The sequence below is a fragment of the Chiloscyllium punctatum genome, chromosome 10 (genome assembly GCF_047496795.1).
Source record: "Chiloscyllium punctatum isolate Juve2018m chromosome 10, sChiPun1.3, whole genome shotgun sequence".
NCBI lineage: Eukaryota > Metazoa > Chordata > Chondrichthyes > Orectolobiformes > Hemiscylliidae > Chiloscyllium > Chiloscyllium punctatum.
Genome location: NC_092748.1, coordinates 82,898,164 through 82,923,462, shown reverse-complemented (window position 1 = coordinate 82,923,462; position 25,299 = coordinate 82,898,164). Strand labels below are relative to the sequence as shown.

General features: G+C 41.3%; 1 protein-coding gene across 2 annotated transcripts in view; it reads right to left on the bottom strand.

Annotated features, from left to right (window-relative positions):
- The window catches only part of rab3gap1 (RAB3 GTPase activating protein subunit 1), an 87,001-nt gene that overhangs the window by 36,668 nt on the left and 25,034 nt on the right, over positions 1-25,299 (bottom strand). For both annotated transcript variants that reach the window (XM_072579669.1, XM_072579670.1), the window contains exons 8-13: positions 22,425-22,524; positions 9,415-9,496; positions 2,534-2,602; positions 1,831-1,904; positions 1,599-1,691; positions 1,342-1,514 (exon numbers count right to left, since the gene is read on the bottom strand). In XM_072579669.1, the coding sequence (XP_072435770.1) occupies positions 1,342-1,514; positions 1,599-1,691; positions 1,831-1,904; positions 2,534-2,602; positions 9,415-9,496; positions 22,425-22,524 (591 nt within the window). The remainder of the gene's footprint in view (positions 1-1,341; positions 1,515-1,598; positions 1,692-1,830; positions 1,905-2,533; positions 2,603-9,414; positions 9,497-22,424; positions 22,525-25,299) is intronic.

Sequence of the window (25,299 nt, the reverse complement as noted above, 5' to 3'; positions counted from 1 at the left end):
ACCTCACAAATATGCTGACGAGCAGATTATTAATCAACGGATAACAGGAATAAATGTATTTAAATATTAAATCAGTTCACTGGGAACAAAGTGATTGGTCAGCATTGTGTCTCAGGACTCGTATTAAAAACCTAGTTAGACTTCATTTTCATGACACAACGTTGTATGGGATTTTAATAGCATCATTACAACTTGAAAAGGGAATCTCTCATTAATTAAGTGATTTTTGTTTTAAGACTGCACCAGTAAGGACGTCAACAGAGTACCCTGTGGAGCAGCAGCAACTTCTGGATTTGTGCTATTAACTGTTCACCTGCAAGCACACTGTTGTATGTTGCACAGAATACTGATGGCGAACGCAGATTGTAACAACTAATTAGAGCAAAACTATGCCAAATATAGTCTGGGCCAACTCTAAATATCTAGCTATGACCACGAATCATTTATTTGTCCTTTATTTAAAAAAATGCACTTAATGAGTTAAACTTGAAAACTGAATGTGAGGGAGATATTCTATTTTCTCATTAAAGGCAAGACAATTTAAGATACATTCAGTAATTAATAGCAATCAGGAAGTAAAAGATAGATTTGAGTTACATTACTGAAAATGCATGACTTGAAGCTTATTTAGATCTTGAGGCCAAGATAAACATTATCAACCATTCAGGATTTCCCACAACAGTGGTTTAATACATGAGCTGAAATAATATAGAACAATAAAAACACAATTAACTGCATTTAGAAACAATTACTTGCTAATTTCCCTACTACTAAAAAATTATCAAGAAGCAAGATTACATACAAGGTTTCTGTTATTTAATTCTTCAAAACTAACAAATTTTATAATACTATTTAAACTTTTCAGAGTTAGTGGACTTTAAAAATCACCTATTATTTTATGATACAGCATACAAAACCTTTAGGCCAATCTTGAGTAATTTATGCTTTCTCTCTATGTCAGAGACAGCAAAGCTACACAAGGAATACAGGCGTTCCATGGGGCTGATACGTGATGATGACTTCACTGAAGAGGTTGAGATTGGTATGAAGCAATAATGTTCATCGGCAGGAGGTCAGCAGCTGTATCTAAACAATGCAACTTTTTAAATAACCATGTTATAAACTTAAAAATCAAAGTTTAACGTTTTTTTTTACTGCTGCAGTCTCCTTATCTACAAATTTCTATAATTTTTGCTGTCTTGAGAATTCAAACTTATTTTCACCCCAAATTTGTCATTAGTCGTATTATTTTCATTGCATAAATTCTCACAAAAATAGCAATTTTGGTAAAGAAACATGTTTATCAGTAGACCAACACATTCAAACAAAATAATGACTTACAATTAAAATAGAGTTTAGAACTTCAGTGTTAATTGGTGACTCTTCCACACGTCTATGCCTATGCATCCGCTTCCGAGCGCTATGAACCATGTTTGACATAGTGGATAGTCTAGGCATGTGAACAGTTGTTGGTTCTGTGAGCTTCTGCAATGCTTGGCTGATATCTGTGTTTTCTGCTTAAAAGAAGCATTACCGTGAGCATCTAATTTAGTACAAAGCAACTGTATTTGTTGTGCAAGTCAATCTGTTGTTTTAACCTTTGGTTTCATCTTCAAAAGCTGACCTTCCAAGAAGTTCATCAGTTGATTCCTTTCGACGACAAAGTTTAAAGAACTCGGTAAGAAAATCTCCTATATATAAATATACACACACACACGCACAAATAAATATGTTAAACCATTTAGAATTTCTGATAGAATATTATAGCATAAAAAGTGTTATATTTATTTTGATTTGCAGTGCTCCATGTCATAATGAAATAATTCATACCCAACAAGCACTGGGGGTTATCAGCCTTCCTTACTCTAACAGACCACTGGGGTGCCTGCAGAGCATCAAGGTCCCTGACAAAAAAAAAGTTAATAAACTGTGAAAAGTATTTACAGTTTCATTAGCAAGTTAGTAGTGCTGTTTCAAAACAGTTGTTACATTGCCAAATTTCCTGACACACAGATGAACATTATTAATTGCTCACAATCTCAATTTAGTTTTCTATTGCACAACTGAAGAATTCAAACCAGTTGAGTTTCAGATGTATTCCTAGAGACCTTCACCTTTTCTTTCCCTGCTTGCTTTCATCAACAACTTTATTTATCTATACCTTTGTACAATACTCATAACTTCTGACTGTGAATTAATTGTCACACACTGTTAATCAATCTTATATGTTGAATGTGCTCAGTACTCCTCTCAAATTTCAGCAAAACCTAAATCCTAAGAGCTTGTGAACTGGATTAAATAGAGACCGAATGCCCTAAAGATTTATTCCGCACAAATATGCCATCTTAAGATAACAAAATATAAATTATAAATGTTGTTGTATTTTGATTCTTTCAATAGCAAATTTGCTGTTTTGCAGAAATGCCAAAAGATGAAATATCATTGTTTGAACTTCTATTCAATCATATTTATAAATTTGCTTTAAAAACAATTTTGAATAGTATAACCAAAATTTAAGAAAGTCAGTACTTACGAATATACATCATTATCAACAATAATGCCTTCTGTGAGATGAGGCCAAGTGGTGGCTAAATGTAATTCACTGAAACACAAATATGACAATAGTAAGGATCCTATCCATCATTATTAAAACTCTTCTATTATTCTTTGACAATTTCTATAAGGTCATTTCTGGTGAAGGAACACCATTAAATGAAGTTCAATAAACAAGTGAAGTTCGATATCCAACTCAAAGAGCTCAGACAAAACTACAAGGGTGAAAGCACAATTTAGCTACACTGATCTTATCTTTGTGATGACATACTGCCGTAAATCAGTTTTTCAATGTTAAAATTACATGCTCTGGGGAGGCTCATCTTATTTGCTCACCTGGTACGGTTGAATAAAGATTTCTGGATTTGACAGAAATAATATTAACTTTAACTTAAAGTTAACAAACAAAAATATAAACATTTTAGAAACAACTTATGCTATCTAACTGAAGCTTGCCATGTTAGTTGGCTAGGTAACAGATGTGAGAAAATCTGAGCAACACATTGGCTACTGATACACCAAGGCCAATAATTTCATTTAAATGATTTACAAAGCTATTTTTTCAACATATTTACAAAATGTTTTTCCAAAATAGTATACAAATTTAATATCTATTTCATGGGGCATTTTAAAAATACAGATACAGATATGTATTTTCATATGAAATTTAACTGGAACTAGTGCAGGAGCATGCCTTTTCTTGTTGCAAATTTCTAAGGATTCCAACAAGTCACTTATTAAAGCGCCTATTAAAATAACACAAGAACAGTAGACAGAGTACGTTAGAACAGCATGAGTATGGTGGAAACAGTCCATTAATTAGTGCATGAGTACAAAAAGAGTCTATGAAACAGCACAAGAAGGTGTGGAGAATCCTCTAAGTAGCGCAAGAGTGATGAAGATAGCTCATAACAGTAAAATAGATCCTATCAAACAAAGGAGAGAACAGCAAAGAGCCTATTAAAATGCACAAGTGGCAGAACAGATCTGTCAAACACCCGAGGCTTGAAGAATTTCAGTTCGGAGTAAGTGAACTGAAGCCTGAGCTGCAGACACAATAACACACCTGGGAGAGCAAAGGTTACGTGTACATCTAATTCCAGAGAGTGGATATGGTACATTGAATTGGGTCTTTTCTCTTAGTCAGCTATCAGGAACAGAGGGTGCATCTGTGAGAAAGGTAAGAGAACCAAGAAGGTGGGAGTCATGGAGATTCAGCCTTTGAATTTGTCCAAGAGGTTCAAAAATTGTTTGGATGGATGCCAACTGAGTCTGTGTGGTGGATAACAATTGAATCAGACAGCTATGTTGCCTGCCCGGTGCCAGGGTTCAGGCCACCTACTCAGGGCTAGACAGTAACTTGTAGAGGAAGGGGGAAGCTACAGCGGTGGTGCTTCATGGAGGTACCAATGACATAGGTACAAATTGGAAGAAGGTTTTGTTTAAGGATTATGAACAGCTTGAAAGATAATTATCTTTGCAACAGTATCACTGCCATAAGTAAGTTGGCTTAGGCTAAACAAAATTAGAGATGAATTTGTGTCAAAGATTGTGGGAAAAATAAGTCTTGGCCTTCACACAGTCTTCATCCGAATAATCCTGCCAACAGTATTCTGCTATGTCATATAACTAGGGTGGTAGAGAGGGCTTTAAACTAACCTAATGGGGGTGAGGATCAAGTTTGGAAAGATTCCATGATTCAGATAGAGGACAAAAATAAGGGGAAGAGCAATCAGAGCACAAATGAAGGTGACAGAGTTTACAAGCTTAACAATGTAACAGTAAATTGGGCTGGGCATTTCAAAAGTAGTAAAATGACACAAATTTGAATGTGCACAGGATCTGTAACAAAACAGATTAACTGCTTGCATAAATAAAAACAAATATGTATGAGCGGATAGCAACTACAAAGGCATGGTCATATGATGGCAAAACAAATTCCAAGATGGATTTTGGAAAAAACAGTGGCTGTAAGAGCTGGTCCTTTTTTGAGGTATTTTAGGTGTTGGAAGTGATTTTCTCGAATTCCACGAGCAGCAATTACTGTTTTATATACTGTGGCATTGGTTTGGAACTTTGGGTGAAAAAAAAATATCAAACCAATGGCACTCTCAGCACCAGGGCCCCAGGTTTGATTCCAGCCTCGGTCGACTGTCTGTGTGGAGTTTGCACATTCTCCCAGTGTCTGCATGGGTTTCCTGCCATAGTCCAAAGATGTGCAGGTCAGGTGAATTGGCCATGCCAAATTACCCGTAGTGTTAGGCGCATTAATCTGGGGTATATGTAGGGGAATGGATCTGGGTGGGTTGCTCTTCGGAGGGTCGGTGTGGACTTGTTGGGCCAAAGGGCCTGGTTCCACACTGTAGGAAATCTAATCTAATATAATCACTTTAAAAGGAGGAAGACAGACAAAAGCAGTGACCACATGGTCAGAGAAAGTAACCTATACTGCTGTCTGACACAGGAGTAAATCTGCACAGTTACTGCCTTTGCTGTTTGAGTGCAAATATTGTTGGACATCAGAGTGCATCTAAGAAAAATGAACAAACAGCGAAATTCACAGCTGACCTTGGAGAGTTCGCAGCACAGGAATGCATAAGTGCATAGTTTTTAAGTGTAGCCTTGCTATAAGTCTACAATAGTGAGCAGACTAGGTTCTTTCTTGGTTTCTGTTCTATTGCGATCTGTTTCTTGATTAAATTTTAAAAATATAAGCTATAAGAATTAAGTTAGCAATAAGACTGTGCTATTTTCTGGGTCTGTACAGTGTGAAGGAGCAAAGTTGGCCTTTGGTAGAGTGATGTGCTCTTTATGTCAGATGTGGGAGTTTAGGGAGAGTTTCCATTTTACTGATGATTATGTCTATACAAAGTATCTTTGGCTGTGAATCCTATCAGATCGCATAAATCTGTCAGAGCAACAGTTACAGGCAATAAGGAATTTACAGGAGCTAGGGGGTCTGAGGGATGGCAGTTACAGGAAGGGAGAAAAGCCACAGATCCAGTCAAGTAGATGGGTTAACTCCAGGAAAGGTAGGGGTTAGACAGGGAGTGCAGGAATTTCTGGTGGCTATTCCCATCTCAAGCAAGTATGCAGTTTTGGAAAATGATTGACTCTCAGAGGAACGTAGCAGAAACAGGCAAGTTTCTGGTACCAAGAATGGCTCTAATGCAATGAGAAGTATGTTGGGTTCCAAGCAATCAACTGTGATAGGAACTCTGTAGTCAGAGGCACAGACCGATGTTTCTGCAGCTGGTAGTGAAACATCAGAATAGTATGTTGCCTCCCTGGTGCCAGGATCAAGAACCTCTTGGTGCAGAATGTTCTCACAAGGGGAGAGAATTCAGCAGGTGGTCGTTGTACACATTCGAACCAACGACATAGGAAGGGAAAAGGTGAGATTCTGAAGGGAGAATACAGAAAGTTAAGTAGGAATTTAAAAAGGACGTCCTCGAGGGTAATAATATCTGGATTACTCCTGGTGCCGCAAGCTAGTCAGGGTCGGTATAGGAGGATAGAGCAGATGAATGCATGGCTGAGGAGCCGTTGTAGGGGAGAAGGGTTCACATTTTTGGATGATTGGAATCTCTTCTGGGGTAGAAGTGACCTGTACAAGAAGGATGGATTGCACCTGATTTGGAAGGGGACTAATATACTGGCAGGGAGATTTGCTAGAGCTGCTCAGGAGGATTTAAACTAGTAAGGTGGGGGAGTGACCCAGGGAAATAATGAGGAAAGAGATCAATCGGAGACTGGTACAGTTGGGAAAAGGAGTGAGTCATACAGTCAGGGCAGGCAGGAATAAAACCGAGAACAAGGTAGGACTGATAAATTAAACTGCACTTATTTCAATGCAAGAGGCTGAACAGAGGAGAGAGATGAACTCAGAGCATGATTAGAAACATGGGACTGGGATATCACAGTAATTACACAGACATGGCTCAAGGATGGACAGGAGTGGCAGCTTACTGCTCCAGGATACAAATGCTGTAGAAAGGATAGAAAGGGGGCAAGAGAGGAGGGGAAGGAGCATTTTTGATAAGACATTGCATTACAGCTGTACTTGGGGAGGATATTCCTGGGAATACATCCAGGGAAGACAATTGGGAGGAACTGAGAAATAGGAAAGGGATGATCACCTTATTGGGATTGTGCTATAGAAACCCCATAGTCAGTGGGAAATTGAGAAATAAATTTGTAAGGGGATCTCAGTTATCTGCAAGAATAATAGGTTGGTAGTGGTAGGGGATTTTAACTTTACAAACATAGACTGGGACTGCTATCGTGTTAAGAGCTTAGATGGAGAGGAATTTGTTAAGTGTGTACAAGAAATTTTTCTGATTAAGTAGCTACATGTACCAAGTGGAGAAAGTGCAAAACTTGACCTATTCTTGGGAAATAAGGCAGGGCAAGTAACTGAGGTATCAGTGGGGGAGCACTTGGGGCCAGCGACCATAATTCTATTAGTTTTAAAAAGTGTTGGAAAAAGGGTAGACCGGATCTAAAAGTTGAAGTTCTAAATTGGAGAAAGGCCAACTTTGATGATTATGCAAGAACTTTCAAAAGTTGACTGGGGGGCAGATGTTTGCAGGTAAAGGGACACCTGGAAAATGGGAAGCCTTCAAAAATGAGATAACTAGAGTCTAGAGACAGTATATTCCTGTTAGGATGATAGGCAAGGCTGATAAGTGTATGCAATGCTGGATGACAAGAGAAATTGAGGTTTTGGTTAAGAAAAAGAAGGAAGCATATGTCAGGTATAGATAGCAGAGATCAAGTGAATCCTTCAAAGAGTAAAAAGGCAGTAGGAGCATACTTAAGTGGGAAATCAGAAGGGTAAAAAGGGGACATGAGATAGCTTTGGCAAATAGAATTAAGGCAAACCCCAAGGGATTTTATAAATATATTAAGGACAAAAGGGTATTGAGGGAGAGAAATGGGTTCCTCAAAGATCAGCAAGGCAGCCTGTGTGTGGAACCACAGGAGATGGGGGGGGTGGACATTGAACAAGTAATTTGCATCAGTGACTACTGTGGAGAAGGACATGAAGATATAGAATGTGGGGACATAGATGGTGACATTTTGAAAAATATCCATATTACTGAGGTGGTAGTGCTGGATGTCTTAAAATGCATAAAAGTGGATAAATCCACAGGACCTGAGCAAGTGTACCCTAGAAATCTGTGGGAAACTAGGGAAGTGATTGCTGGGCCCCTTGCTGAGATAGTCACAGGTGAGGTGCCAGAAGACAAGAGATTGGCTAACATGATGCCACTATTTAAGAAAAAGCCAGGAAACTATAGACCAGTGAGCTTGATGTCAGTGGTGGGCAAGCTGTTGGAGGGAATTCTGAGGGACAGGCTGTACATGTATTTGGAAAGGTAAAAACAAGGACTGCAGATGCTGGAAACCAGAGTCTAGATTAGAGTGGTGCTGGAAAGGAACAGCAGGTCAGGCAGCATCCAAGGAGCAGCAAAATCGACGTTTCAGGCAAAAGCCCTTCATCAGGAATACAGGCAGAGAGCCTAAAGGGTGGAGAGATAACTGAGAGGAGGGTGGGGAGAAAGTAGCATAGAGTACAATAGGTGAGTGGGGGGGGAGGGGGGGGGGGGGGGAAGAGGGAAGAGGAGGGTGGAGTGGATAGGTGGAAAAGAAGATAGGCAGGTAGGACAAGTCATGGGGACAGTGCTGAGCTGGAAGTTTGGAACTGTGGTGAGGTGGTGGAAGGGGAAATGAGGGAACTGTTGAAGCCCACATTGATGCCCTGGGGTTGAAGTGTTCCGAGGTGGAAGGTGAGGCGTTCTTCCTCACCTGTTTTGGGAGCAGCGGTGAAGGAGGTCCAGGATCTCCATGTCCTCGGCAGAGTGGAGGGGGAATTGAAATGCTGGGTCACAGGGTGGTGCGGTTGATTGGTGCAGGACTTCAACAGTTGGTGAAAAGCTATCCATTGAATACAAAGGTCTGTGCTACAAATAGCAATGTAATAATGACCAGATAATCTGCTCTTGCAACATTGACTGAGAGATAAGTATAGTAACATACAAGCTTTTTCTATCCACCTGGGATACAAGATGGGGCCTCAATTTAATGTGCAAAGTGAGGACAAGGAATACCCCATTGTGGTCTTCAGACATGAAAAAAAGGGTGACAGTAGACGTGTGAAATATGTGGTGCAAGCAGCATGGGCCTTGTCAAATACTGTGAAAGAGGATAGACAGGATATCCTTAGTTAAGGACAAAAGAAAATGACATTTCAGAAACAGTGTCATGGCATGATTTAGCATTGGAACAGTTGTAACATAGAATCAGGATTCTGGCAAACAGAATGGAGCCCTTACAGAATCTAAGTCAATGGGCTTACATATTAGTTATCGTTTATCACCAGAAATTGAGACAGACAAGTCAAGGGAAAAGTACTGAAATTGATTGCATGGAATAATCATGCAAGACCTTCAGAAAAACTTAATATAAGGAGAGACAAGCAGCCTTTTAAGCAAACCTCTCTAAAAGATTTGTAGCACCAGAATCATTCATTTTAGCAAGATTGATCATCTTTGCATGCTGGGCACAGACACTAAAGCTGTATTATATACAGCAGTTATGTTTATGCTTCAGTCTATTGTTTATAATTGGTAGTAATAATTATATTTAAAAAGGTTATATTATCTCGATCTAGTCCAGTGGTAGAACTTTTTAACTGATAACAGGTCGGCAAACAAGATTAATTACCAAAACGTAACTTATTAAACTGAAAAACTTTTCTTCTACTATAACATACTTCAGGATCAGAGAAATGAAAATAAGAACAAGCATAACCTCATTTTATACTGCTTTTTGCATCAAGAAATGGCACAGCCTTACCTTATAGGGTCTTCACATGCTCCAAATGGTAATTTTCCAAATTCTAGACCACCCACTTCTCCTCCAACCAATGCATCAAAATCTATACATGAAGGAAAATTTTGTATGAGGCATTTCGCTCCCATAAGACGTCAGAAACTTTCAAAGTCTTATGTAGCTGATAAACCTCTACCATACATGAATTAACTTTAAATTCCTGAATTATCCAGTCCATTAGATAAAATACAGCAATACCACAGAACTTAAATCAGGTCCAAGAATAATGCCTGGTAAGCTAAGATTTATCCCATACGCATCAGTTTTTTGACTATTCATGATTTTCATAGAATTTAGGCTCGTAATGATATCATTTTGCTACCCTTAGTCTTGTTTTCAGCAGCTCTACCTCTGACTGGTACCCATGAACATCACGGAACACAAATGATGTACTAACTGTAGAAACAAAAGACTTGGGCATGTATTTAGCTTTCCACAACGTTTCAAATGCTTTTTCAACCTAATATCTTTGTGATATTAAAAACACGCCAGTTAATTTACACACAGCAATTTGCTACAAATAACAATGTTATAATGACCAAATAATCTGCTCTTGCAACATTGACTGAGGGATAAGTATAGTAACATGCAAGCTTTTTCTATCCACCTGGGAGACAAGATGGGGCCTCGATTTAATGTTTCATCCAAAAAGTGGCACTTCTCTCATAGGATCCTACAGTGTGGAAACAAGCCATTCGGTCCACCAAGCCCATGCTGATCGTCCAAAGAGCATCCCCCACCCTATCCCTGTAACCCTGCATTTCCCATCTAGTCTGCACATCCCTGAACGTAATGGGCAATTTAGCATGGCTAATCCACCTAACCTGCAAATGAAACATCAGTTTTGATTTTTATGCTTTGGACTAGATTTAATACAGTGGGAAACGTGACCACTAGATGTATTTAATTACTCAACTGGCCCATTTCAATATCCCCAATGGCAACAAAATCTCCCTGAATGAATGAGGCTGGAAGGGGTTGAACTGGAATTCTCAGCCACCAGAAGATGTCAATTAGACTGAGGAGCCAATTGATACCTAAGTTCGAAAATCTATCCTGATTTAGTGGTAGCTCAGGGATTAAACAGGCACTATTTGGCTTTCACACAATGTTGTGGTTGTGGGTATGTTTGCCGAGCTGGCAAGTTGATGCTTCATCCCCTATCTAGGTGACATCTTCAGTGCTTTGGGGCCTCCTGTGAAGTGCTGCTGTACTGTCTCTTCTGGAATTTATTTTGTTCAGTTTCTGCTGCTTCTGGTTTTTCATTGTAGTGGCCGGTATATTAGGTCTAGGTCAATGTAATTGTTGATGGAATCCATGGCTGAGTGCCATGCTTCTAGAAATTCTTTGGCTGATCAATGTTTAGCTTGTTCTAGGATTGTTGTGTTGTCCCAGTCAAATCTGTGGTCCTTGTCATCTGTGTGATGGCTACTAGAGACAGTTAGTCATGGCATTTAGTGGCTAGTTGGTGTTTGTGGATGCTGATTGCTAGTTGTCTGCCTGTTTTCCCTATATAGTGTTGTCTGTGTAGAATCCTGTAAATTACAGGATGGCACATGATGGTTATAGGGACTTTTGTGTGTTAATTTGCTGTCCGAGCATGGCGGTCCGGCGGGAGGGCTGTTTGCTCCAACTTTGCATCACTGCTTCTCCTATGAAACGGGTGAGTCCATAGGTATTCCATTGATCTATTCAGATATTTGGTTAGGCGAAAGCAAGTACTGCAGATGCTGGCGATTAGAGTCGAGAGTATGGTGCTGGAAAAGCACAGCAGGTCAGGCAGCATCAGAGGAGCAGGAAAATTGATATTTCAGGCAAAACATTGATTTTCCTGCTCCTCGGATGCTGCCTGACCTGCTGCGCTTTTCCAGCACCACACACTCAATCATATTTGGTTGGTGAATGAGAAGTGTGTCATCAAGCACCGGTCTAGTAGTTTGAGTATGCAGTCCTTGTTGATAGGTTCCCATTATGTTCCCAGGAGGTTGACTATTGTCTCTCTGGCTAGAGTTTTGTCAATTGAAGTGAACGGTGCTGTTACGTCAAATGACACCATTGTTACATCCTTGCCTATGTTTATGTTCTTGATGTTGTCTAGGAAATCTTGCGATAACTGCATGGGTTGTGTGCCCAACCACAAATCCATCCCGAATGCTGGATCAGACACGTAGGTGATACTTTTGTTATCATTAAGAAAACAGAAATAGAGAACATACACCCGATTATCAACACCATACTCACAGGGATCATTTACAAGAGAGGAGGAAACCAATCAACTCCCATTCCTGGATGTGTTGATACAAAGAACACAGAATGGTGAATGCACCACGAAAGTGTACAGGAAAGCCCCACACACCGACCCAGGTCCTGAATTACAACAGCAACCACCCAGACACACAAGAGAAGCTGCATTAGGACCCTGTTAAAAAGGAATACAACACAATGCAGTACTTTGGACCTACAAAGGGAAGAAGAACACTTCTACAGAGTATTTGCCGAAAACGGACATCCCCAGAAGCTTAAGAGACAAACAACATGACAAGGACATGCCACGACCTAACTCACCAGCCATGCTACCTTACATTTAAAAAAATCTTGGAACTGACAGCAAGACTTCTCTGATCATTGGGATTCAAGATAGCCCATAAACTAACAGTCACACTCCGATAACAACTCAGCAGGACAAAAGACCCAAAACCCATCATGCGCCAGACCAACGTAATTTACAAGATTCCATGCAAAGACTGCATGCAACACTATACAAGGCAAACAGGCAGACAACTAGCAACCCACATCCACAAACATAAACTGGCCACTAAACACCACCACCAGCTGTGGTGGCCACACACACACACACACAGATGACAAGGAGTACAAATTCGACTGGGACAACGCAACAATCATAGGACAAGCTAAACATAGGACAGCCAGAGAATGTCTAGAAGCATGGCACTCAGGCAAGGACTCCATCAACAAGCACATTAACCTCGTCCCAATATAACGGACACTACAACGAACAACCGGAACCGGCAACCGGACGCAGCAGAAACAGAACCAAATAAATTCAAGACGACAATGCAGCAACGCTTCACAGCAAGCTTCAAAGCATTGAAGATGTCACCTAGACAGGGGACAAAACATCTGCAAATCAACTTCTCAGCTCAGCGAACATACCCACAACTATGACAACCAGCACCTGAGCTACAAATCTTTACACAACCCTTTCTTACAATGTGTCCAATCAAAGGACCTAGCTTCAGATCATATCAAACTGGCACCTCACCCATGACTCTCATGCCTTTAGTTGCATTTGGTCTCGGGTTCCATAATAATCCAAGGTCCCCTGTGCAACTTCTAATTTAACTGATGGGGAGATTTCTGTTGACCCAAAAGAAAGTGGACTTGAACCCATAACTTTCTGACTCCATAGAAAGAGTGATACAAACTCAGTCATGGCTGAAACTTCAAAATTGTCATAAAACTTGCCAATAATTACACTGCCTTTCATTTAAAGTCAGAGCTATGAGATTTAAAATGTGATTAAGCTTCACCATGGAGAATGTTGCTGCTGTACAAGAACAGCCAACTCTGCTCAAAAAGTCACATTAATAATTAATCCATGACCATCTGGTCTAATGCTTTCTAGCATTACTTTACTCTTATTATTCCTCTTTCTCCAGGATATACATGTAATATAGGATATACATGGAAACGTCACCATCTGCAAGATTCTCTCCAAGCCACTTATTGTCCAGACTTCAAAATATATTGCTGTTCCTTCACTGTCACTGGGTCAAAATCATGGAATTCTCTCCTAAGGGCATTCTGGGTCTATGTACAGCACATGACCGCAGCAAATTCATGAAGGCAACTCGCCACCATGTTCAAGGAAAATTCTGGCCAGACAGTAAATGCTGACCAGACAGCAGCGCCCACCTCCCACGAAAGCATGAAACATACACAGCGTTTCAACAACCTATGGCAGTAAATTTCAAATTCTTAACACCTCCTCTATAAAGAAAAATACATACTGAAATAAAGGCCTTTAAAACATAATGTTTACCTTAAGATCAGGGGAGCCAACATCTATCCATAACCATATGCAATTATTATTGATGCAATTAAATTGCAACATCGTGTTCAACTGTGAAAGGGACCAGGTGTTACGAAGGCATCAGCTTCAAAACATACATTAGGAAGGGCGAAAGGGAAGGTCATAATGTCGCGCAAATTGCAGAAATTCAAAACTACATTATCCATGTCCGTAACTTATCACAATCTATTTCAAACAGCCAAATTTGAATAAGCAGCCTGAACTATTATGCTTGACATAACTCTGTCTCCGTTATATCAATTATATTATCGGTGCTGCTTCCCTCTCTCATCCAGAATTGGAAAAGTTAATTGATTGCACTTCCAAATTCCAACCCGCCCTAACTTTCACCTGGTCTATCTCTAACTCCTCCCTTCCCTTCCTCGACATCTATTTCCATTTGTGGGGATAGACTAGCCACTAATATTCACTGTAAACCCAACAATTCCAACAGCTAACTGGAAAACACATCCTCACGCCCAGTTTCCTGTAAAGATTCCATTCCATTTGCTCAGTTCCTCCATCTCATATATTCCGATGAGGTCAACTTCTACAAGGGAGTCTTCGAAATGTCCACCTTCTTCCTCAACCAAGGATTCCCCAACATCATTGTCAACAGGGCCCATCTATTGCATTTCCACCCTCACCCCCCCCCCCCCCCTTTCCCTCCCACCAGGGTTCCCACCATTTACATCCAGAAGATCAGCCATCATTTCCGACACCTCCAGTGAGATGCCACCATCAGACACACATTCTCCTCCCTTCCCTTGTCCACCTTCCACAGGCACTGTTGCTTCCGGGACACCTTGGTTCACTCTTTCTTTTTGCCAACACTGTCCCCTGCACCATAGTCCCACAGCACCTTCCCCTGCAACTGCCGGAAGTGTAACACCTGCCCATTTACCTCCCCCTCCCCCTCGTCAGTATTCAAACAAATATACCTTCAAGGTGAAGCAGCACTTTATCTGCACTTCTCACAATCTAGACTAATGTATTTGCTACCCAATTGGCAGCACGGTAGCTCAGTGGTTAGCACTGCCAGGGACCCAAGGTTCACTTACAGCCTCGGGTGACTGCCTGTGTGAAATTTGCACATTCACCCCATGTCTGTGTGGGTTTCCTCCCACAGTCCAAAGATGTGCCGGTTAGGTGAATTGGCCATGCTAAATTGCCCATATAGTGTTCAGGGATGTGTAGGTTAGGTACATTAGTCAGAGGAAATGTAAAGTAATAGGTTAGGGAATCTGTGTGGAATACTCTTCAGAGAGAGAGTTGGTGTGGACTTGTTGGGCCAAATGGCCCGTTTCCATGATGTAGGAATTCTATGAATCACATGGTCTCCTCTACATTGGGTATACGAAGCATAGACTGGGTGACCATTTTGCAGAAGATCTACCTTCTGCGCACAAAAAGGACCCTGAACTTCCCATTGCCTGCCACTTTAACACAACACACTGTTCCCAGGCCAACATCACTGTCTCAGGGTTGCTGCAGTGCTCCAGCAAAGTTCAGAGCAAGTGGGAAGAACAACACCTCAATTTCCACAGATTTCTGGACTCAATATTGAGTTCAATAATTTTAGGGCCTGAACTGTGCATGTCCTAGCATCCTAGGCCTGGTTATCACACAGTCTGCCATTACACACATTGTTAGCCACTAACAGTCTCCATTAACAACTATTCATCCACCCAGCCTGATTGTTATCGACTTCCTTCTCTGTCCAACTGTTCTTTTCTCTTTTGGGCTCTCTCCTTATCTAACGTTTACTCCTTATCCCCTCCCCCAATCCTATCTTCTGCATATAAACTGACATTTTCTTAGCTACCGTCAATTGAGGAAGGGTCACCAGACCCAAAATGTTAACTTGATTTCTTTTCACAGATGCTGCCAGACCTGCTGAGCTTTTCCAGCAACTTCTGTTTTTGTTTCTGTTATGCTTGCATATGGATTGAATATAGTACTGTGAAAAGCACTGCTGTGATATACTGGACCCAAACCATTAACTCTGTTTTTTATCCCCTTGCACTCAGAGTCATAGATTCATACAGCTTGGAAGCAGACCCTTTAGTCCAACCAGTCCACACCAAACATAATCCCAAACTAAACCACTCCCATCTGCCTTCTCCTGGCAGGTTTCCCTCCAAGCCTTTCCTATTCATGTAATTATCTAAGTATCTTTTAATATGTGCACACATCCACTACTTCCTCCAAAGTTCACTCCATATGCAAACCATCCTGCGTATATAAATTTGCTCCCAGGTCTTTTTTAAATCTCTCTCCTCTCATCTTAAAACTTTGTACCCTAGTCTTGAAATACCCCATCCTAGGGAAAAGACATTTACCATTAACCCTATTGATGCTCATGATTTTATTAACATCTACAAGGTCACCTCTGAACCTCCTATACTCCTATAAAAAATATCCCAGCCTATCCAGCCTCTCTTTATAACTCAAACTTTCCAAACCCGACACCATCCCGGTAAATCTCTTCTGAACCTTCTCTGGTTTAATGATATCCTTCTTAGAACAGGGCAACCAGAAATGGACACAGTACTTGTCAGGACATTTGGAAGAACACAATTTGAATGCAGGATGGAGTCCATTATAACATTTATAGAAGGATACAAATATAACACAAGTATCATCTACAAATCAGAAACATTCCAAAGGGTAGGAGGTTAAATATCATTGAATCAAAGACAAGTTCATGGGACCTTACAGAGCTGGGCATAGTTGGGTCTCATGCAACACCATGCATTTGAGAACATATAGTGTTGGTAAAACTGAATTGAACTGCGTGAGTTGCTGAATTCGGGGTTTAGTTTGCCATAAAGTAACCGGCCATGCAAATGTCAATGAGTGCCTTGAGTGGAATGTCAATGAATAAGCTAGCAATGTCAAATAAACTCCTGAACACTGAATCCTTAACATTTGAAGGAGGTGTTGCTCAAAATTGTTTGTAGCACATTATCTAACTCTATGGCCAATTAATGCTGCAGAACCAGTCATAAGTATGATAGGGATTTTATTTTTGTGCACCTTGGGCCATCTACACATTCCAATGAGCTCTTTCTTTGGCTTGCTAGTCGAGAAATTAGCCATAAGGATGTGACTAAATTAGATTACATTACATTATAGTGTGGAAACAGGCCCTTCGGCCCAACAGGTCCACACCGACCCACCGAAGCGCAACCCACCCATACCCCTACATTTACCCCTTACCTAACACTACGGGCAATTTAGCATGGCCAATTCACCTGACCTGCACATCTTTGGACTGTGGGAGGAAACCCACGCAGACACGGGGAGAATGTGCAAACTCCACACAGTCAGTCGCCTGAGGCAGGAATTGAACCTGGGTCTCAGGTGCTGTGAGGCAGCAGTGCTAACCACTGTGCCACCATGCCGCCCATTAGCTGACTAGTGGCAGCTAATGTTCTAAGTTAAGCAGCCACTCAGCAGATTGGCAGGTCAACATATTCACTTCTGGCTTCTCCAGCCACTGCCCCACAGAGACCTCAGAAGTCTGTAAAGCAGCTGGAAAAGTTAGAAGGAATGTAGCTGGCTGCTGTAAGCCTACCTTAATTGCTCAATATATACTTGAGGATTCCTTAGTTCCATGAGCTAAAGAAACAACATTATCAACAAATAAGAACCCCAATCATTTGCTCACCATGCATGCTTCTTCCTGAAAGAGGGTGCAAAGACAATCTGCAATACAATGGCTACCCTGATCTCTCACTGTATATTGTGCAAACGCTTGACCTCCTACATTAACTCAGTTCCTCTGTGCACTGCTGCTAGATCTGCTGAGTATCTGTAGCATTTTCTACTGTTATTGGAATTATTAAATGTTATTTCATAGTGCAAAACTGGATGTATCTCAAACATTTGAGCAACAGGTAAAGCTAGCTGTTTCACACTGCTACTATGCAGTAACAACATTAGTGGCGTTCACTACAAATAGGATGCTGCCCACAAGCCAGAAAGATGATCTGTCTATCACACAGATGAATAATGTGGTAAATGAATTTCCCTGTCTAAGAGGTGCTTGGTATGCAAGTCTTACATCCTAAAGACTGCATATCAAACAGCATGTCTGAACTGAAAGTTCGGAAGAGTCATACGGACTCAAATATTCATGCTTTTTCTCTCTCTGCACTTGCTGAGTTCCTCCAGCATTTTCTGTGCTGCTTTCACATTAAGCATCAACAATATTTTAATTTTAATGCTGAGGGTATAGGTTATGTTCTTGAACCTATCAGCTGAGCAAATTTCTATTCAATTAATAAATCTGGAACTGAAAAATGGATTGGGACTGCAGGTGGTGATGAAGGAACCAAGAGAAGAAAACCTACTGAATCTGATCTTCACCAGTCTACCTGTCACAGAGTCATCTGTGCATGACAGGATAAGACCATAAGATATAGGAGCAGAATTAGGCCATTCAGCCCATTGAGTCTGCTCCATCATTTTATCATAGCTAATGATTCTCAATTCCATTCTCCTGCTTTTTACCTGTAACTCTTGATCCTCCTACTTATCAAGAACCTATCTCTGTCTTAAATACACTCAATGACTTGGCCTCCACAGCCTTCTGCAGCAATGACTTCCACAGATTTACCACCCTCTGGCTGAAGAAACCCTTCCTTATCTAAACAATAAAGTGTTGTCACTTCACTCGGAGGCTGTGCTCTCGAATCCTAGTCTCTCCTACGAGTGGAAACATCTTTTCAGTCCCCTCAGTATTCTGTAAGTTTCATCATTCTAAACTCCATTGAGTAAAGACTCAGTCCTCAAATGCTTCTTATATAATAAGGCTTTCATTTAGACGTGCATTTGTGATGTCAAGGCATACAAAGCAATGGACAAACTACTGGAAGATAGGATTAGAATAGTTAGGAGGTTATTTGACCAGCAAGATGCAATGGGCCAAAGGGGATTCTACTACGTTGCAGATCTCTATGACACTGCAAAGTCCTTGGAGACAAAGACCCATCTTTACATTGAGGATTCCACCATGATACTAAACAGGATAAATTCAAATAGATTTAGCATTTTAACAGTCAGCTATCAGCAGAATTTTATTCTGTAAAATGTAATCTCACAGCCTGGCATATCCCTCATTGTGGTAAAAACAATGACAGCAGATGCTGGAAACCAGATTCTGGATTAGTGGTGCTGGAAGAGCACAGCAGTTCAGGCAGCATCCAAGTAGCTTCGAAATCAACATTTCAGGCAAAAACCCTTCATCAGGAATAAAGGCAGTGAGCCTGAAGCGTGGAGCGATAAGCTAGAGGAGGTTGGGGGTGGGGAGAAAGTAGCATAGAGTACAATGGGTGAGTGGGGGAGGGGATGAAGGTGATAGGTCAAGGAGGAGAGGGTGGAGTGGATAGGTGGAAAAGAAGATAGGCGGAAAAGAAGATAGGCAGGTAGGACAAGTCCAGACAAGTCAATGGGACAGTTACTGAGCTGGAAGTTCAGAACTAGGATGAGGTGGGGAAAGGGGAAATGAGGAAGCTGTTGAAGTCCACATTGATACCCTGGGGTTGAAGTGTTCCGAGGCGGAAGATGAGGCGTTCTTCCTCCAGGCGTCTGGTGGTGAGGGAGTGGCGGTGAAGGAGGCCCAGGACCTCCATGTCCTCGGCAGAGTGGGAGGGGAAGTTGAAATGTTGGGCCACGGGGCGGTGTGGTTGATTGGTGCGGGTGTCCCAGAGGTGTTCCCTAAAGCGCTCTGCTAGGAGGCGCCCAGTCTCCCCAATGTAGAGGAGACCGCATCGGGAGCAACGGATACAATAAATGATATTAGTGGGTGTGCAAGTAAAACTTTGATGGATGTGGAAGGCTCCTTTAGGGCCTTGGATAGAGGTGAGGGAGGTGGTGTGGGCGCAGGTTTTACAGTTCCTGCGGTGGCAGGGGAAAGTGCCAGGATTGGAGGGTGGGTTGTTTGGGGGTGTGGACCTGACCAGGTAGTCACGGAGGGAACGGTCTTTGCGGAAGGCGGAAAGGAGTGGGGAGGGAAATATATCCCTGGTAGTGGGGTCTGTTTGGAGGTGGCGGATGATTTGGTTTATGCGAAGGTTGGTAGGGTGGAAGGTGTGCACCAGGGGCGTTCTGTCCTTGTTACGGTTGGAGGGGTGGGGTCTGAGGGCGGAGGTGCGGGATGTAGACGAGATGCATTGGAGGACATCTTTAATCACGTGGGAAGGGAAATTGCGGTCTCTAAAGAAGGAGGCCATCTGGTGTGTTCTGTGGTGGAACTGGTCCTCCTGGGAGCAGATCCGGCAGAGGCGGAGGAATTGGGAATACGGGATGGCATTTTTGCAAGAGGTAGGGTGGGAAAAGGTGTAATCCAGGTATCCCTCATTGTACCATTACTATCAAGCTAGGGGAGAAGGTACAGAAGCCTGAACACACGCACCAGCCGATTTCAAAACAGTTTCTATACTACTGTTGTTAGGATACTGAATGCACTCACATACTCTTAGCTTTTGCCTGTATCTGTGTTTTTGTTTTTGCCACTGTTTACCTATTATTTACTTATCTATGCTATTAAACTATGTGACCTGCCTGTATTGCTCGCACTACAAAGCTTTTCACAGTGCCTTGGTACACGTGACAATAAATTTGTTTCAATTCAACTCAATTCAATGTTCTTCATTGGATACCATTTCAGGAGCAGCATCAAGCATACGAGAAAATAAGGTAATAAGCTAGTTAAGCTACAACACAGGATTATTTCCTTGCTAAACAGCAGAATCATGCAACAGGTGATTCCACAACTATTGATTATATTAAATCTCTGCACTCCTCTTACATCAAGTTGGAGACAATTCAACAACTAACCAGAGTATACTGGATATTACAAAGACTCGGTTCACCAACAACACCACAGCAGTAGCGCTGCCAGCAATGTAGAAAATTGCTCAGGCATTTATACTCAAAGACCACAGCAAATCCAATCATGCAAATTATCACCAGACTACTCTTGACCATCAGAAAAGTGATGGAAGGAAATTTTGATAGTGCTAATGGTATTTTCATAGCAATAACCTGCTCACTAATAGTCAAGTTTGGGTTCTATCCCTGCCCCAGGTTATTATTGCAGCTGTTCCTCAGGCTAATATCCTAGTTTTAACTATCTCCTTCCATAAAGTGGCCATCTTTTCATCAAGTCAGAAGTGGAGATATTCACATTATGCTCAGTAGACTGCAGTATTTCAAAAAGGCAACTCACCACCTCAAGAACAGCTAGACTTGGGCAATAAATGTTGGCTGGCCAGGCAGTCACACCCATGTGCCATGAGTGAATAAATAAAGTAGCATTCCCAACTCCTTTATATAAAGCAAGACTAGGAAAACATTCAGGCTTGGGCTGAAAAATGTCAAGTAACAGTCCTGTCACAAGTGCTAAATATGGACTATCACCTCTCACTGACATTCAATGAACTGCCTACCATTGAACGGCCATTGAACTGCCTACCATCAACATCCCAAGGGTTACCACTGACTATAAACTGAACTGGATCGACCATTTACTTACCATAGCTACAAGAACCAATTGGAGACTGGAAATTCTGTGGCAAGTTACTGAGCCCCTGATTCCCCAAAGCTTACCCACTATTTGCAAAGCACAGTCAGAAGTGTGCTGAAAGACTCATCATTTATAAAGTCATAGAGGTTGACAGAATGGAAACGGGCCTTTCAGCCCAAATTGCCAAAATGAATGGAGCTTCCTCAGACTCAAAAAGCTCAACAGATTCCAAGACAAAGCAGCTTGCTTGCTTGGCACCCCACCCACCAGACCATCCAGCACTGATACATAGTTAGATATATACAAAACTAGCAAATGTTGTAGTCCATCTTGTGTCATATACAAGATGGACTACAATAACATTCCAAGCCTCACTGGGGACCATTGACCAAACCTGAGCCCTCTAACAGTTATAACAATAAAGACAGTTGACATATGGGAATACCACCTTCCAAGTTTCACTCCAAGCCACACACCATCCTGACATAAACTAAATACTTATGGAACTAAATTGCTATTTCTTTATTGTCGCAGCATCAAAATCCTGAAACTCTGCTCCTAATAGCATTGTGGGCATATTTGATATAGATCTCCTGAAGCAGGTTCTTCACCGCTTTCTGAAGGACAATTCAGGCAGCAAATGCTGGTTTTGTCAGAAACACCACCATCCCACTAAAGAATGAAAAAATTTGCGTATAGGTAATTTTATTTTAATTCATGGGATATGGGCATCGCTGGTTAGGTTGGCATTTATTAGCCATCCCTAATTTCCCACAGGACAACTAAGAATCAACCGCATTGCTGTGGGTCTGGAGTTATAGGTAGACCAAACCAGCGAGGGTGACAGATTTCCTTCCCTAAAGATTTCCTTCCCTTTGTCAAAGCTTTGACAAAGGATCAGTTAGACTCGAAACGTTAGCTCTTTTCTCTCCTTACAGATGCTGCCAGACCTGCTGAGATTTCCCAGCATTTTCCCTTTTGGTTTCAGATTCCAGCATCCGCAGTAATTTGCTTTTATCCAGTTACACAGTTGACATCAGGCTGGTTTTTTATTCCAATTTTTAATGAATTCAAATTTCACCATTTGCAATGGTGGGATTTGAATTCATGTCCTAGAACACTAGCCTAAAGATTTTGGACTATTAGACAAGTGACATTACCATTCTGCCGCCATCTTTCCACAAATATATACATGAAAAGAATTACAACCTGCTGTTTGAGTTTTTAATTCAATGACAGTGCAGAGAAAGAGAGCTTTGTTCAATGACAACGAACTCAACTGCAAACTTTAAATTGAATAATTAGATACATATTTACTGTCTTAAATATGACCTGCCATGTTCCTACCTGGAGGTTGCTGAGGCCAGGAGTATTGTTGCCAGTCTTGAAGGACATATGTAAACCGAATAGCTACACTTATTGGGGGCAAAGGTGTCAAGGGGCATCCCTAGAAGAGAAAAGACACAGGCAGCTATACCTCCAAAAGAACACATCAGTAAACAGAAAAGATTTAAATTTCTTACAATATAGAAGACACTCCATCTGAGCTAAAAACATCAGCAAATTTATCTCAAACTAACAGGTTCAAAAAACTAAAAGGATCTAAAAACAATAAAAGTTGGAACAATATAACTGTACAAGATAGGAGTTTTCAACATTTTTGCTTCGGAGATCATTTCCCATCTTCTAAAACCGGTTTAACAGATTATTTTAATAGAACAATTTTTTTTGTATAAATGAACTCTACTCAACATGCATTTATTACTTAATAATGATACTTTTCCACTTGCCAAGCAGAGAGAGGTTTGTGTGAGTGGCATGGGCACCAAATCAAAAGTTGAGTTTGAAGTGTAGCATTGTGTTGCAGATGTAAATTTTGCTCCACCTGTGTAAGTGACAAAGCTCAGTAACTGGCTGTTGAATCGAATGGTCATAGCGTTCAAATGCAGGTACAGAGAAGCATAGGTAGATTCAGGATTTGAGTGGTGCTGGAAAAGCATAGCAGTTCAGGCAGCATCCAAGAAGCAGGAAAATCGACGTTTCGGGCAAAAGTCCTTCATCAGGAATACAGGCAGAATGCCTGAAGGGTGGAGAGATAAATGAGAGGAGGGTGGGGGTGGGGAGAAAGTAGCATAGTGTAGTCTGTTTCAGGAAATGGTTGAAGAGCTTCAGGGCAGAGGAAATGACCTGGGAGTTGCAGTGAGAGAGGGACTCCCTGAGGTTCTTGTAGGGAGAGGAGGAAAACTTCTTCAAGGCAGGCATCCTTGCAAGAGGATTCGCAGTAGGGTTAAAATCAACGAAGTAAAAGCAATGACTACAGATGCTGGAAACAAGATTCTGGATTAAAGTGGTGCTGGAAAAGCACAGCAGTTCAGGGAGCATTGAAGGAGCAGGAAAATCGACATTTTGGGCAAAAGCCCTTCATCAGGAATACAGGTAGATTCAGCATGTCTGCCAATCTACTCATTCTCACCACAGATGCTACCTGAAGTGCTAAGCTTTCCTATCTTTTTTGTTCTTTCTTTGCATGATTTGCTTTTGTCATTTTAAAGAAAATATTACAGACCAGATGCCAATGTGAAGACAGGCATGATGAGTGCATGAACTTGGTATGGGCTAAGACACAAGCAACGGCATTTGGATGAGCTGAAGTACATTCTGTATATAACTGAATGCTGTGTTTCTCAATAGTATGTATTCCCTCTCTACAATATAATATATAATGAAGAAGTTGGAAAGTTGCCTGCAGGGCCCTGTACTAATTAAACAATAACACTCCACACCCACCTATGGCCACTATTCTGTCCCAGGCAAAACTAAAGGGCCTTTTTGTTTAACACAAGAACATAAGAACTACAAGCAGGAGTAGGCAATTCAGCCCCTCAAATCTGTTCCGCCATTTAATACAATCACGGCTAAACTCAGCCTCAACTCCACTTTCCGGCCTGCTCTCTATAACACTTCAACCTTTTACTAATTTAAAAAAATCTATCTCCTCCTGCTCAATGTCCAGGCATCCACTACACTCTGGGGTGTGAATGCCACAGATGTACACCCTTAAAGAGAAACAATTCTTCATCATCTCGCTTTTGTAAATCTGCCACCCCTTATCCTAAAACTATGAGCTCTCATTCTAGATTGACCCAAATGAAGGAACACCATCTTCATGTCTACTTTGTCAATCCCCTTTAGCATCTTGCATATCTCAAGTTAATTACAGTAAAGTGACTAAAGCAAGAAAAGAAATCTCTGTACCTGCAAAGAGACCTTCAGAGACAAGGTCAAACAACCTGCATTAATAGGGTAGGAAAAAGAAAAATAATGCAGCAATAACCAAGGTAAGACTACCATAGGAGCTCAGAGTTGTATGCCCGAATTTGAATTATACAGAGGCTGAATAGGTTGGGCTATTTTCCCTAGAGCACCGGAGACTGACGGGCGACCTTACAGGTAAGGGATACAGATAGGGTGAATGGTTAAGGTCTTTTCCCCAGGGTAGGGGAGTCTAAAACTAAATGGCATAGCTTTAAGGTGAGGGGGAAAGATTTAAAAGGAACCTGAGGGCAACTTTTTTTTCCACACAGAGGGTGATGCGTATTTTGTAACGAGCTGCCAGAGGAAAGAGTTGGATGCAACAACACTTAAAAGCCATCTGTCTGGGTATGTGAATAGGAAGGATTTAGAGGGATATGGGCAAAGTGCTGGCAAATGGGACTAGATTAAGTTAGGATATCTGGTCAGCACGGAAGAGTTGGACTGAAGGATCTGTTTCCATGCTGTACTACTCTATCACTCTCTGAAAAACAATGACAAAGAGAAAGCAAGAGACCCCAGCTTCCATATTATTTGTCCACCCTTACCCCAGTACCTATTCGAGGCAGGCTGGGCCAAGCTGTTGCTACACCAGCAGATTGTTCATAGTCTACAGGAGTCGTCAAACCTGCAGCTTAAGAATTCAACATCTGCCTCATTCTCAACAAGTAACAACTCTTATCCAGTCTCCCGTCAGCAGAAGTTCACTTAAAAAAAAATCGGACTATTCTAGATAACTACACAGACAGAACATGGAAAGGGAAGTACTGTGGTGTTTCAGAAATACCATATTATAGTAAATCACTGCAGCAACTTAAATCACTTTCCTATTTACATGTTTGGTCTCCAGATCAACAGATAAATAAAGAGAATGTCTGTTGATTTAAGACCTGGGATTTGAAAGCAAGTA